This window comes from Symphodus melops (genome assembly GCF_947650265.1).
Source record: "Symphodus melops genome assembly, chromosome: 17".
NCBI classification, from domain to species: domain Eukaryota; kingdom Metazoa; phylum Chordata; class Actinopteri; order Labriformes; family Labridae; genus Symphodus; species Symphodus melops.
The window spans coordinates 11462190-11476710 of record NC_136707.1 but is presented as its reverse complement, the minus strand read 5'-3'; the positions used below and the strand labels follow the sequence as shown (position 1 = coordinate 11476710).

The following is a 14521-nucleotide window of genomic DNA, read 5'->3' as shown; positions in this document are numbered from 1 at the left end:
AGGCTACAGAAAATGACCATATAACAACACAGATTTAGTTATGTTATCAAGTCATATCTATAATTAGAATTAAACTATAGAGAGGTATTTAATTTTTTTTAAAAAGTGTAAGTACACTTTAATGCTACAAGGGGTCATTCGAACTGTGCATCAAACAAACAGCAGTGTTGTTGCTGCACACGTGGTACAGTGGAGAGGAGATTGCAGGTGCTAAGTAGATCAGCTGGATCCTCAGCTGGATGATTCATTTTTCCATTGTGTTGGCTACTACTGCATCACACCTTGGGAGAATTCCAGCCCTTACAGGCAGGTAGGTCTCTTCTTTTGAAATATTTGCCTTTGTTTGATATTTAGTAGTAACTACTTTCTCACCCGGATGAGAGCCAGATACTATAAGTACAGTCTTACATGGTTATAGCAAGAACAATCAGTGAAGCAATAAGATGTTATGTTAAGATTAATGTTTTCTTATTATATTAAAAATAGATATACTATTGGAATAAATTAACTTCCAAAACAGCTGTCATTTTCATATACCTAAATCTAAATATTGGAATCGTGAAGCAGCATTTGCAGTTCTATTTTAGTTCTTAGGAAAGACAATAATGTTTCTTAATATTGTTTCAAACCATTGAAAACATTGCCATAATAGCTGTTAAGAGAATGTCTTTTATGAAGAGAGGATGGAATATACAGGTAAAGCTCTTTAAGGCAGATTAATATGTCCCGTTGCTCAAGCTTGACATACGTTATGTTAATCCTGTTGGTAATCCTGAAATAGAGTTGGCATTAATCCCCTGAATAAAGGTGTAAATATAGCCTCATAGATATGAAGTCATGTCTCTGATCATAAAGGACAATGTTTTTGTTGTTGTTTTTTAAAGAAAAAAAAAGATGCTTCATAGTGCATGCATGTTGTCTAGCAAACATCAGAGTGAATTTGAAGTTACAGGCTGGTCACAAAGCACTTTCAGGAAGTCACTATGACTTATGAGTAAAGGTCTGTAATAAACAACAGAATAGTGTTAAAACAACTTTCTCAACAAGCAAACTGGTGAGATAATGAGAGCGTTTATGGAAAGAAAATACTGTACATGGTGCGCATGCCAAAATAGAAAAGGCAAAGCCGATTAAGCTTCCCTTTTGTCAGCAGAATTGGCTTTGCTAGGTCACAGCAGGGGAGAAGAGTCAACAAAACAACACATGCCGAGCTGTAAAAGGAAAAGAGATGGAGCTCCATCATAAATGCTGTGCTTTTTAAAACAAATGTTGTCCTTGGAGTTCTTCTTAGTGGTCTCACCTAATCAAAATGGATTGTGTTTTACAAGAAAGATAAGTTTCCTATGTGGCAAAGCAGATAAATGAATGTAATACGGAATATGCAACTGGGAATGTTTGAGTGGGAACATGCAACATTAAGGAACAATTAATTGGTTTTGTCCTTAAAGATTACTTTTGTTGTGGGGAAAAAAATATTTTTTCTATCTTAATGCAATGGCATAGCAATAAGTAAGGTCCTTTACCTGCTTTTTGTAAACATAACGATGAGCATGGTCTCGATACCTGCTCTTTTGTTCATGTTAACAGACAAACAGTAAGGTCCTTTACCTGCTTTTTGTAAAGTGTCTCGACATAACACCTGTTATAAATTGACGCTATACAAATAAAGATTGATTGACTGAATGGTTAAATAGGCATTGCCATCATCTTGTATTTGTTGCTTTTTCTAACATAATATTTTGCCCAGCATACAAAGTTCTGGTAGGCAAAACAAAATGTTAGACTGTATCTGCTATCCAACAAGGTTTGATTATATTACTTTTTTCATTTCTTTGCACTTAATTTTCGTTTTCAACCTTCTTTTCCTTACACTTTTCTGTCTCTTAAAGGGGAAAAGATAACCTTGAAGTGTTTCAAGTCTTGTCACCATGGAAGAAAGTGATCCCAGACCTAAGCCACGAGGTTCTGTGTCGCAGGATGATGATGGTTTGTGGATGAAGATGGACTCCAAACATGGAACAGAAAACATAGAAAGCCTGTCAGTAACCTGTGGTGAGGGACCTCAGGATGAAACCACTGTCACTCCGTCTGCCCAGGCAATGATCACCAGTGTCAACAGAGGAATGGAGGATGTGGATGGTGTTTTCATCCAGCTACCTACTCCGTCTTCTCCTTCCTACATGGATCCTCTGCCTCCAGCAGAGGGCAGCACTGATGGAACAGTAAATAATTCCAAGTTAACCTTTGTTAATGGGGCAGCTGACGCCACAAAAGCTGAGGCTAATCCTGATGGCTTAGACTGGCATCATAGTGAGAAGCAGTTAATGGCAGCACACAACGAGCTGGATGAGTTGATGGCAAGTAAAGAGAAGACTTCTAAGGAGTCTATGGAGACAGCGTCTATTTCTGAAGACAAGGAATCCGCTCCAACAAAAAGCAGAGACCAAGACCCATCCTCAATGGAGAGTGTAGGTAGTCTGATGGGAATATGTTATGAGCCACATGGAAGAAACCATCAGGACAACACAGCAAGGAACTTGGATTTAACTGATGACCGTGGGGACATTGAAATTTTGAGTGAAAGACCGGAAAATTGGAAAGAAGTTGAGGTGGAGAGCGACACATATTCAAAACAGGTACCCCAAAGAATTCAGGAAATTTCAGAAAAAGAGAGCTATGTTCTCAAAGACAGAAAAAAAACTAAATCAGATGGCATTTCTGTAGTGGCTGAGACAAATTCAAAACTAACAGCAGAAAAGGCAAATTGTGAAGTCAAGAAAAATGTCCTCACACGGTCTAGTCTCAGAGACAGAGATGATGATTTAAAATCCTCAGGGCCACAAGAGATCTGCAAGCACAAACAAAACAGTGTGGATGAAGCCACGAATCAATCACATGTTTCAGAGACTGTTACAGAGGTGATTGGTGAAGATGAGCATGTTGACACCAGATCTTTGAACTACAAGCTCACAAAATATGACTGGGTTAGAAGAGAGAGCGGGGTTAGTGAAACACTATTACCCGGACTCCCCATCTCTGAGGGCTCTGTAGAGACCATTTTAAAGGCTGAGCAGGAACCAGGAAGCAGGAGAATAGCTTCTAACATCCATCAAGGCGAGCAGCTGCTTCAACGCTTGCAACTGGTGCAACTACGACAGGATGTACATGAACCAGAGAACCAGCAGGCTGTACCTGGGGTGACAGATAAAAAACTAGGTGTGACTGGGACTGAAGAAGACGATACAAAAGCAAGAAAGGATGATCTAACAGGCGTAAATGAGAATCGATTTCACACTATTGAGGATGGTGCAGCAAAACCAAACATAATGGAAGAGGAAAATAATGAAAGTGAACGCTGTGAAACAAAAGCATGGTCGTCTTTGCCAACAATGTCAGTAAAGCCAGAGGATTGCCCAATTGCTGGACCAGAGTTGGGTAACTCTGATGGTGATGATGGAAGTGAAATCTGGGGAAATGCAGAATGGTCTTCTATCGATGAAATGCCTTCCAAGCAAAACCCCCTTGTATCCAACCGCCCAAGACTCTCAGTTGCTGAGACCTTCCTTGAGAAGCAGATCCATGAGGCAGCTCAGAAAAAGCAGAACCTTCAGAGAGCTGGTGGTGTCTTCAATCTAGCAGATGATTTAGATGTGATAGAGATCCCCTTCAAGACCAATTTCCTGCTTGAACCTCTTCCCACTAAAGGTGGCCAAGGTCAGCGGATCACTGGCCAATTCTCTGAGCAAAAGATGCAGAACGAAATTAGTCAGGAAATTCAGAGAGAACTGGTGATGGTTAACCAGGGGAAGATCCCAGGGACTTACAGCAAAGGAGAAGTCCGCCAGTTAAAAGAAACAAAACTTCTCTTTGAGGCTTTCCAGCAGGAAAACATGGAGGGTCCTACAAGGCATCGGAAATTCCCTGCCTCATTGTTGAAAGGTCATGTTAGCCCATCAGTGCTAGAACGCACTCGTAGCCTTGAAATGTTTTCCCTCAAGAGTCTCCCTCTTTCCAAAACACATTCCTTCAGGACGAATGAATTTCCTCAGATGAAGAAAAATCCTGAAGAATTTAGAGCAAAAAGCCCAAATGGAGGTTCAAGAGACAAAACACGCTTATCGCCCTACCAAAAACAAGATAAACATGCACGCCAGTACAGAAGCATGGACCTAATAAGCGCTGATGATTTCACTATGGAGTCCAGGTGTGAAGCTACAGGGGGGAACATGTCAGAAGAATCCCCTATTCTCAAACATAACCCCTTCTTTAAGTTGCGTCCAGCACTGGTTCTGCAGCCAGAAGTTGAGAAGGACATCCGGCAGGCAAAAGAAAGAGAAGAGGAGCTGCGCAAACAGAGAAGCACCCTGTATGGAGAGAATAAGTGGAAAATTCAAGACAAAGACAAGTCTCGATTCACACCAGCACTCTCTGCAGGTTAGTCACCAGTATCTTCAAGACATATTTAACATGGCTATTAGTAAAGGGTGGTAAATTAATAGTTTTACTCAAGTGTGTTTCAATACAATTAACAGATACTTTAAACTATATACCTATTATGTTGTGGTGTTTTTTGTTTTACTTCAGAACATTTCAGAAAATAATACAGCACATTTTTAGCCTCCTTTATTGATTTGATAGTAAAGATTATGAACCATATGATCAACTCATAATATAAGAAGTATTAGACCTAAAACTCAGGATTATAATACGATAAAGTCAATGTACAAAAAGGCCATCCTTTTAGAAAACTTAATTCAAAAGTTTAGACAATATGAGTTGTAACCTTTTTTTTATTATGCATATCAACCCTTGTAAAGTATGAGAGTTCTATTTTCAACACTATTATTGCTACCAGTATTTAAGGGGAAATGTAATTAAGTTCACAAGTATATTCAATCAGTGTTGATGGAAAATAACACCCGCCTGCTTTATGTCAATACATGTCCAGTATGCATTTTAAACTAGCAGCCACAACCCTGACCTCTGAATTCTTTGGCCCGTAAAATCTGCCTGAATAAATTCGACTAAATTCTACTGAGTGTGTGCAAATACATACACTACAGAGGAGCATTTTTAATAAATGATTGTTGGTAAGCCATTTTAGTGGAACCTTCAATCATTTCAATAAACATTAGATCTTTAGTGAATTCATATCCCTTCCTTCCTTCCTTCTGAGGACTTTCATGACTGCCTTTCTACATTAACATCACAGAGTGTTGTCTAAGAAGTTGTATTGACTCAGTGTCAACTCTGTCAAAGAGGGTTAATCGCATATCCATCTAAAAGCAGCCTGACCTGAGCTAGCGGCTGCCATCGGGTTGAATGACAACTTGAAGGCTTCTATCTGCACTTTGGCATGATCTGGGGGCAGTGATGGTTTGGTTCACATCAAGTAGTTCAAGATAAGATTCTTATCAGATATTAAGATGTGTTGTTGAAAATGTTTTTTGTTGATTTAAAAAAAAAAAATCTCCCAAAGATTTTTTTTCATATTTTGTAGTTGATGCAACATGAAACAGAAGATAATGGAATTACATATCATGTTTCGGACAGAATTTGTTTGTCTTTATAACTTGTCTTTGTCATTTATAATTATTATCTGTGGGGAAATGAGAGCTCTGAGAAATGTTTCATCTGTTTGAATTGAACTGAAAGTGGAAGGCTGTATTTCTTTTGTTTTACCTATTAAAACGTTATTTAGTTTCAAACCCCATGTTAGCTAATATTCTGCTTGTTTTTTAGATTTCTACTAATTAGTAACTGGATCTAGGTTCGCCAGTGCAATGTTCAATGTTCAAAACACTGACACAACAATGAGACAAGGATCGAAATGTCCAAATCTGAATCATTCTGATCAAGTTTAAACACATGAATAGGACACAGCTGTAACAATATTGGATTGCATCAAACTTTTCTTATTGAATATATTTAAGAGGGTCTTGCCGTTAATTGATTGATTTATAGGACAGCTTGAAGGAGGAAATTTGGGCGTGAGGGGGCAACACGCACCATATCACTTCAGGACAAGGAATCCATCTTGAAACCAGTGCCATTAGGCAAGGGCCACTTGTTCTACCAGCTGAGCTATACCTTTATCTCTGATTAGATAACATTTTCATTACAAGGTGTTTTAAGAAAACAGAGGGTTCTGAAATATGAGTATTAGTATTTGATCATATGGTTGTCTCTGTCTGCAAATGTTTGCTGCTGACATTTGGTCCAATAATCAAAGGGAATGTATTGTTCAAACTATCAAATCCTTGAATTTAAGTTACCTCATACGAAGTTCCTTCATCTCATTCTGCTCCTTCCTTCTCCTTCTTTAGATGGTATAGGTCAATCCCGGGGGAAACTGGAGCGGTTTTGGCCACCGCCTAAGAAAGACCAGAAACTTGAGCAAACACAGGTGAGGATTCAGGTCTTGTGAATTTAAACATATCTTCTTTGGTTTCTACATATTTGTTTTTTTCTTGGTTTCTGGGGGTCTTCCAGTTGCAAGTTTATCATATCAGGGAAACACAAGGTAGAATTAAATGTCAACACGAGCATAACCCATTCTAACCCAAGAGCTAATCCCTGAATGCCCTTTTCTCTTTCTTATCTCACAGCAGGAGGCAAAAGTACGGAGAACAGGAGGTCAGAAGGCAGCTCTATGGCAACGCTGGGAATCTGGCCAGATCAACGGGCAGCCGTCACAGGAAAAGGACTAATACTGGGCATGCAGATTTCTTTAATCCTTTCTAATATTTTCTCTAATAGAGTTAAAGTCAAAGATCAATCAGTATCCCATAATAAAAATCCCCAAGGTAGTTCCAGCTTCAGTGCTTTCTGTCCAAACCCTAGTGTTATTCATCACTTGAATTAAGAAAAGCAGTATTTTTCTTAAACCTCTCTTAATTTGGTTAAACATGCACCATTCTGAATTTCAATATTGCAACATTCAAAAATACCCCTTGTAAATATATTGTGGGGTAATCACTTCCGAAACAGAGAGTCTTTCTTCAGTCTTGAAAAGCTGTTTGTAAGTTGTACGCTTGCAATGACACTCCAACACCATGCCTCTAGAAACAGCTTCCCTGAGCAGGTAGGGCTGTCTCTTCTTACTCCATGTGGCAGCTTGGCCAACTGTTTAAGAGGGACACGTTCACTCAAAAAGAGAACAAAAATAAAGCCTCTTCTGAGTAAAATAAAAAACAAGCGCAGTCCTGTCCAAGTGAGCACAGAGTAGAAAACAACAAATCCAGAGGGAGTTTGACTCAACTCTCCTATTAGGATGTCGTTAAGGACTCTACAATATATTTGCGTAGTGTATATTTGATTTAAGCTCTATCAATATTCAGAATATCCCATTAGGTAATACAATAAAGTCAACATATCATTTTAGTGTGTATTTCTTTGTGATGCAAAATTTAAATGTAAAAATCTACAAATTGGCATGTAATTTTGTACTTGTTTACAACTGATCCTTTGTTTAGTTTAAAACAAATGAAGGCAACAAGCTCTGTATAGCAAAACTTTTCTTTTCATGTTGTGAAGTTTATTGGTATAAAGCAACATTTATAATGTTTGTACAATGTAGACTTTCACATTAGATATTAAAGATTTGTAGATTTACTACATTTTATTACACCCATGTTGTTTTGGTTGCTCTGGAAGTTTTGTGATGTCTAATTTTAAAAAAATATCCCTGATGTATGGAAGAGGAATAGGGCCACTGAAATAAATGTTTTCCTTTTAACGATGTTCTCTGAATTTTGAGAATGAGTCAGAACTGAAAAAAAACAACAACAAAATCATTTAGCGGTCCTAATCCTTTTGCATACTGATTTTATTTTGGATTGGACCTTGTAATTTGAAATTTCTTTGATTACTGGAAATCTTGAGTTTCAGAGACATCGGTTTTTATAGGAAAAAGCCACATTCTCGTTGCATCATAGAGCATTTAGGAATTATGACCCATATGAGGCAATAAACATTTAGTAATATCTCAATATATCTATCAATATCTTTTTCATTTCTGACCATTTTAACTAAAACTGTGTCTTATTATCCCATGATATTTTCAAGTTTAAGAGAATGGGTGTACTCGTTCTTCACACATTAAAGGAAAGAAGGTTTAGATACAGTAAGCCACTTTTAGAAGAAATGTGATGCCTTCTGTTTGTAGGCCTATTTGGAAAACAGTCGGGTTATAATACTACAATACTACAATCCAACCAACAACTGCCAATGGCTTCTGGGAAAAAACGGTTGTTACATGGCCCCCATACAGCTTTAATTAATAAACAGATACCTGCATGTAAGTTCAGTTAATAACATTATGTTGTTTCTCAACACCAACTCCATTCTCACTTCCGAATTGTATCTGGATAGTGAATAATTGAACCTCACAGAAAATGTGTCTTGGTCTGATGTTCTTTGTTGCTAAATGTCTAGGTAAACCACAAGCCCTGAGAAGTTGTCTGTCTATCTAAAGGGCAATGTTTTTAGACAATAGCTGATGGATTTTGAGACTATGTGATTGAAAGAAAGGATTGTACTCAATTAACTTACTTTTTCCTGATGCTCCTTACAACTACAAATGTTATAATTGTTTAGGTAAGATATAAAAGTTCTTTAGGTTCAATTTCTACTGCTGGATTAATCAAGCATAATTGAAAAAGCCTGAGTCAAGTTGGAACGTTACAGTTTGAATTATCTGGGCTGCGAACAACCATATTGGTCATCCAGCACCATTTTATCCATTTTACTTTGGTGTTGTTTTTTCAAAGTGTATATCTTTATCCAGGTACGACTCCTAAAACTTGCCAGGTCCTGATTACCAGTGCGGAAAATGGGAATATGAACACCATAAAATAACAATGGGCATAGTATTAAGTATTAAGTATTTTAAGGGACTAAGACAGGACAATAACCAAACTTCCATTTCATACTGATCTTATCTGATAAATTATATACAAAAATAAAATGTTTGCATAAAAAAACAGAAACAGGCTTTGGAACGGCTTAATGTCTTTTTTTTTTTTTTACTTTCAAATTTTAAAATGTTTAAAATGTATACTAATGTATGCAGTTTAAAATTATGACAATAGTTTTGTCGGTTGATCAATTTATTGATTTGATAACACTTTCATTTTGAGATCAATAGCAAAGATCCATCCTCCTCCGATCAGGATTATCCTGTTTATCATTTTGAATTAAATGTCCAATCCAAATCAAAGTTTTAACAAGACAGACTAAATGTTTTATCCCAATTGAAACCAAAAATGTCACATTCTATCCACTCCTTTAGCAGGAATTGGATCAGATTACGAGTAACATCCGGACACAGATGCCTAAGGAAAAGATTGTGCCGTGCCTTAATTAAAAAAAGAAGTCCTTGGTAAATAACGCCATCACGAAACCCTCGGGGAAACTCGGATGACCCCTGATCTAATTTACTAGAAAGAGTTCACTTTCTAATCCCACAGACTAAAGCACGCTGCTCAACCTGTCTAAGTACCTTCTGTCAGTTTTGATAGCTTTGCCAAGAGGAGGAGGACTTTCATCATGCCCTTCCTGGCTTGGATAGCACTATTTTAATGGCCAACCCTCAAACATACTTCATTCAAACCCATTAGGTTGTAGTCTGCCAAAAATTACTATAAAAATGCTTTTATAAAATTGCTATGAAAGACCACATACATCAATTTCTTTCACACATCGATGTTGCTGAATCTATACGTAACGGTAACAGGGTGGGCAATGCAGATGGTGCCAAATGAGGCTAAGCAATCAGTGCCACACTGTGGCTCTTTTTCTCTTTTGCATTAAAACTAATCATCAGCATTAAGCGTTATCCATCTTCCTGCTGACAACATATTTATAGTTTCAATTTCAATTTCAATTAGGCTTTTTTACTGTACATCTTACAGATGAAACAATTTGAGAATGTGACAATTTACAGCACTCGATCGGTTTGCTGCCAAGTGTGGGGCAACAGGGATGAGGATCAACACCACTAAATCTGAGGCCATGGTTCTCAACTTTGGGTCTTGACCAATAGAACGAGAGCCCAGATACAAGAGGCTGAAATGGCTTCCTCTGTAGGGTGGCTGGGTGCACCCTTAGAGATAGGGTGAGGAGCTCTGTCACCAGGGAGGAGCTCGGAGTAGAGCCACTATTCCCCCACATTGAGAGGAGTTAGCTGAGGTGGCTCGGGCATCTGTTCCAGATGCCCCCTGGACGCCTCCCTCGGGAGGTGTTCTGGGCATGTCCCTCCGGGAGGAGCCCTTGGGGTCGACCCAGGCTGGCTTGGGAACGCCTCGGGGTCCCACTGAAAGAGCTGGAGGAAGAGTCTGGGGCGAGGGGAGTCTGGGCATCTCTGCTTAGACTGCTGCCCCTGCGACCCGGCCCCGGATAAGCGGTAGAAAATGGATGGATGGATGGATGGATAATTTACATCTGCAGTCCTTTGTTGAAAGCATGATCAGGCTTTCCATAACCACACACTATTTTTGGTTAGGTTCTACCTAGAATCAAAGTAAATTATTGCCCAATGGCTCATGGCCACACAACACTGCAGTGGCCACCATATTTTACACATATAGATGAGCCTGTGTGTCCGTCCAATTAAGAGCTCTAAATTTTATATAAAACAAACCAAATATTTTCCTTTATTGAAATTGAGGTAGCCAATGATAAGCTCTATTAACTTTTATGTATTGTTTTATAAAGTTTACATTTGGGCAATAAATTTAACCATATCCCTGTGGCACATACCTTACGGTTTTAAGATACCCCTGAAAGTCTTCTACTGCAAATCCTTTTAACATATCTTTATTAGTCATATAGGATTTGAAGCAAGCTTTAAGCATTGGATTAATTAATATTTGGCATGACCTCTTTGAAACGCAGTGTGAATTTGGGTCACTTGTTATGTTCCAGATATTTTTACTTGTAAAGCAAATCAACCAAAAAGAGAAATTCTTTCAAAACCCCTATATGTGTTATGTAAGTAAGTTAGTTTTTTTTTTTTTTTTTAAGTAGAGACAATTATTATATTAACTTTGTAACTCGTGGGCGACACAAAAAAAACAACAACAAAAAAAACATTGTTGTGTTTTCTGTAACAAAGTGTTTATGGAGAAAAAAATCGAAATAAATGTAATCTAAATCATAAATAATCAAAAAAACTTAAAAAAAAAAAAAAGCATCAGACTGTGCTATGTCTAGTCACTGTGAATAAAAATGATAAAGGAATAAATGACAGCTTTTGGGTGGTTTTTGAAAAGATCTAAAATCGTATCCCCCTTTTAATTTAAACAAAATGGATATTAATGCTTTTTAGATTTTCTTATGGTCATAATAAACATTTACCAATAAGTGAAACTATGTGCTTTTTCACCCAGTGTGCACATTTATATGTTCTATAATTTACCAGAAGAGGGCAGCATAGCCTGAATAATCATGAGAAAGGAATCTTTCAAAACAACATCAGGACATGTCTTGCAACACAATTCTTGTTTAGCATTAGTATCAGAATGTCCCGACCACAAAGTAAACAGTTGAATATTATTTACATTTAAAGAAAAAAGACACAATTAAAATGTAACAACTAAAGTGACTTTACCAAGACTGGAAAACCCAGATCTTTTGAGCCAAACCTGTAAACCAACATGGCTTTATCAACACACATTAGAAACAGGTCAGTCCAAATTCTTGACATGGATTGTTATTTCAACGCCACGAAGTCGACTCAAGGGACCAGGAAACATATTCCAAGAAAGTACTGTAGTTACATAATCGATGAAGTTTATCCAGTGATGAGTCACTTACTTCACAGAGCTGGAGCCCCAGTTACGTGATTTATCTGTTTTCCTTACTCTAGAAGAAAAAAAAAAAAAGAAGTTGCTTAAGAGCACATCTGCGTCATTTTCAGCAGCAGCATGTGGGTGGTCATTTTATGAGATGTTTTGCTCACACTGAGTCATTCATGAGGGCTGTCATGTACAGAGAGTTAATGCTGCGTTCTTTTAAAGACAAACAAACTCTGTCTAAGTGCAAAGAAATGCTGTCTATTTAAAAAAAATGCACTTGGATAAGTAAGCTAAGGGACCAGATATACACCCGAAAAAAAAAATGCTTTTTACTTTACGTTGGAGGAAAAATGTGAAAAAATATTTTATATAGAGGCAGCAATCAATGACCAAGGGCTAAATAAAGAAATTCACCTCACTGCTATTATTGTACTCTGTCCTGCCTTGGGTGTAAATACCTTTGGCCTGTTACAGCACCTACACGCAAGTTGTTGTTGAGCTTTGTCAGTTGGTGCTGATGAGACTCGAACAGTGACAGCTCTGACATCACTCCTTCAGCATAGTGAGACACGGCTCAACTCGCCTTTGCACCAGCAGCAGCAAACCTGGACAAATGATGGGTGACTCACTCTTTCCACCCACACCACTTCCCATCCTCAGGATCCATCATCCAGGAACTCTCACTGGCTCTAAAATTAAACCCTTCCACATATTTTATGCATTGCACAAGTCTCACTCATAGAAGAGGCTAAACATGGACTTTTGATGCTACATATAATAATAGCAGTAGAAAGTTGATGCTTGTTTTAAACCCACAGCTGCAACTGAACACCATGTGTTGTGACTCAGAGTGTAAGTATGGAAGTAAGGGGAAAAAAGATTTTAAAAGAAATAAAGATTTGTCTTAAAAAATTGTCAAAATTATTAAGATGAGATATAATATACTTAATCAAGGCAATTATGTGCTTATAAAACTACTTTAAATTTGAGAAAGCAAGTGAGATGCTTAGAACCATTATCTCACAGTTACTGAATAATAGGTTGATAGCCTGAAAGAACATATAAAGTAGACAAGCACTAGGCCAGTTTTAGGAAAGCTTTTAGCCATGTCAGGTGCATTCCATTCATCAACAATGTCATTTTTGTTTTAATTACATATGTGATCTTGCAAACCAGTTGAACCCTTCTAAACAGAGGCTTTGAATGTGTGTCTTTTGCTAAAATAAGTCATGAGATTTAGGCTGACATTTAGTCAGTCGATTTAGTTCCTCTGAATGTATCCAACTTTCAGGAATGAATGGACACCCACAGCTATTAGCATTCCTGAGTAGACCATGGTGTGTCACATATTTTAAATTTGCATTGCATTCTAGTTATGTAACTTACAAAATGTAAATAGCATACTTATTTTAACCAAGCGTGCAACCTTTTCTTAACTTTGTCATGTAATTTTGGTGCTTAAAGCAACAATTGGTTTGGTGCTCTTTGGTTTCAACCTATGGTCTCTGCATACCAACTGCAAGTTGCTGTGTAGGTCACACAGTGCTGTTGCCTCCCCCTTATAGACGACGTGCAATTGTTGACAAACAGAGGGCAAAGATGTTGTGAGTAGCCAAACAACCGTATCGACTGATAAGGGGCTGTCATATTTGATTAAATATGGCTGCAAGCATCTAAAGCCCATTGTTAGCATAAGCGTTTGTGTATTCAGCAGTCCATGATGTCTGTAGTCGGTGGCTGAATGGCAACACTTGTTACATGTAAGATGTAAGGCTTATATTTACAAACTTAAAGTTATGCATCTAGTTTGAAGCTTGGCAGGAACAGAGACAACTTTTGGACATAAAATGGATTTATTCATTTGCTTGTTTTCAAGCCTGAGACATAACTTGGGCTGGATGAGTTTCTGCACCTGGTAAAGCTGGTCACTCTTTCTTTTTTCTCTTCGAGCTTAATTGGTTTCCATACTCTTTCATTTCTTATCTCCAGTCATTGTATCATACAGTACAGAGATAAGTGAAGCCATACGAACTGTGGACACGAGAAAGACGCTTTTCTACCTGTTTGAAGTCATTGATTAGATTAACTTTAATACTACTATTTTAAGATGAAAAAGTTACATTTTGTTGCTTTGAAAAAAACAAATAGCCAATATACCAACATGTCTGTATGACGATGTGGATGTATCACCAGACATCACTTTATAATAATCCTGTGGGTCAAAGTACAGTAAGAATATAGAAGTAATGTGATCATATAGATGGTTCTTGGCTTTAAGCCTAGTCTATGCTTCCGCGTCGCGTCAACAGCGTGCCTAGGGCGTAGATCCAACGCTGTCGTTGAGCATTCATATGCGTCGAGGGAACGCACTGCTCTGCAATTCACCGCCAAGCTGCTAGGGGGTGTGGCTGTGTCTTTGTGTAGTTTCAGAGGTTCGCAGAGGTGGTCTGTCCGACAACTAACCCAATCAAGACTGACCACGGGTGAATTTAACACACGTGCTAGCCCACTGAGGAAGAATGGATGAAGAAATGCTCTTTCGCTACTTTCGAATGTCAACGGGCCAATATTCTTCACTGTATACAGCCTTTTAAATTTACATTGTGACCGGAAAAGCAGCTGCCGGATATGACGTTCTGAGCGGACCAGTCACAGTCCTTGTGGTTCGCATCGACGCGTAGTCAGGATTTTTTGGAGGTGCACGTCAGGCTACGACGTAGGGT

General features: G+C 38.1%; 1 protein-coding gene across 2 annotated transcripts; it reads left to right on the top strand.

The window, feature by feature from the left end:
• Window positions 1–80: 80 nt before the first annotated feature.
• On the top strand, window positions 81–7991 carry LOC306838575 (uncharacterized protein). 2 transcript variants are annotated; one of them, XM_079366820.1, is made up of 3 exons: window positions 81–4434; window positions 6327–6406; window positions 6612–7991. In XM_079366820.1, exons 1-3 carry the CDS (start codon window positions 1929–1931, stop codon window positions 6708–6710), a joined length of 2685 nt encoding a protein of 894 aa, XP_079222946.1. In that variant the 5' UTR covers window positions 81–1928; the 3' UTR covers window positions 6711–7991. The 2 variants fall into 2 exon arrangements, with proteins under 2 accessions (XP_079222946.1, XP_079222945.1); XM_079366819.1 differs by having other exon boundaries at window positions 6609–7991.
• The last annotated feature ends 6530 nt before the right edge of the window (window positions 7992–14521 follow it).

Excerpts from the sequence above, each read along its gene's own strand:
- LOC306838575 (XM_079366819.1), top strand. The coding sequence starts at position 1,929 with ATGGAAGAAAGTGATCCCAGACCTAAGCCACGAGGTTCTGTGTCGCAG. Across the intron at positions 4,435-6,326 it reads CACACCAGCACTCTCTGCAG|ATGGTATAGGTCAATCCCGG; the intron begins GTTAGTCACCAG and ends CTCCTTCTTTAG. Across the intron at positions 6,407-6,608 it reads AGAAACTTGAGCAAACACAG|CAGGAGGCAAAAGTACGGAG; the intron begins GTGAGGATTCAG and ends CTTATCTCACAG.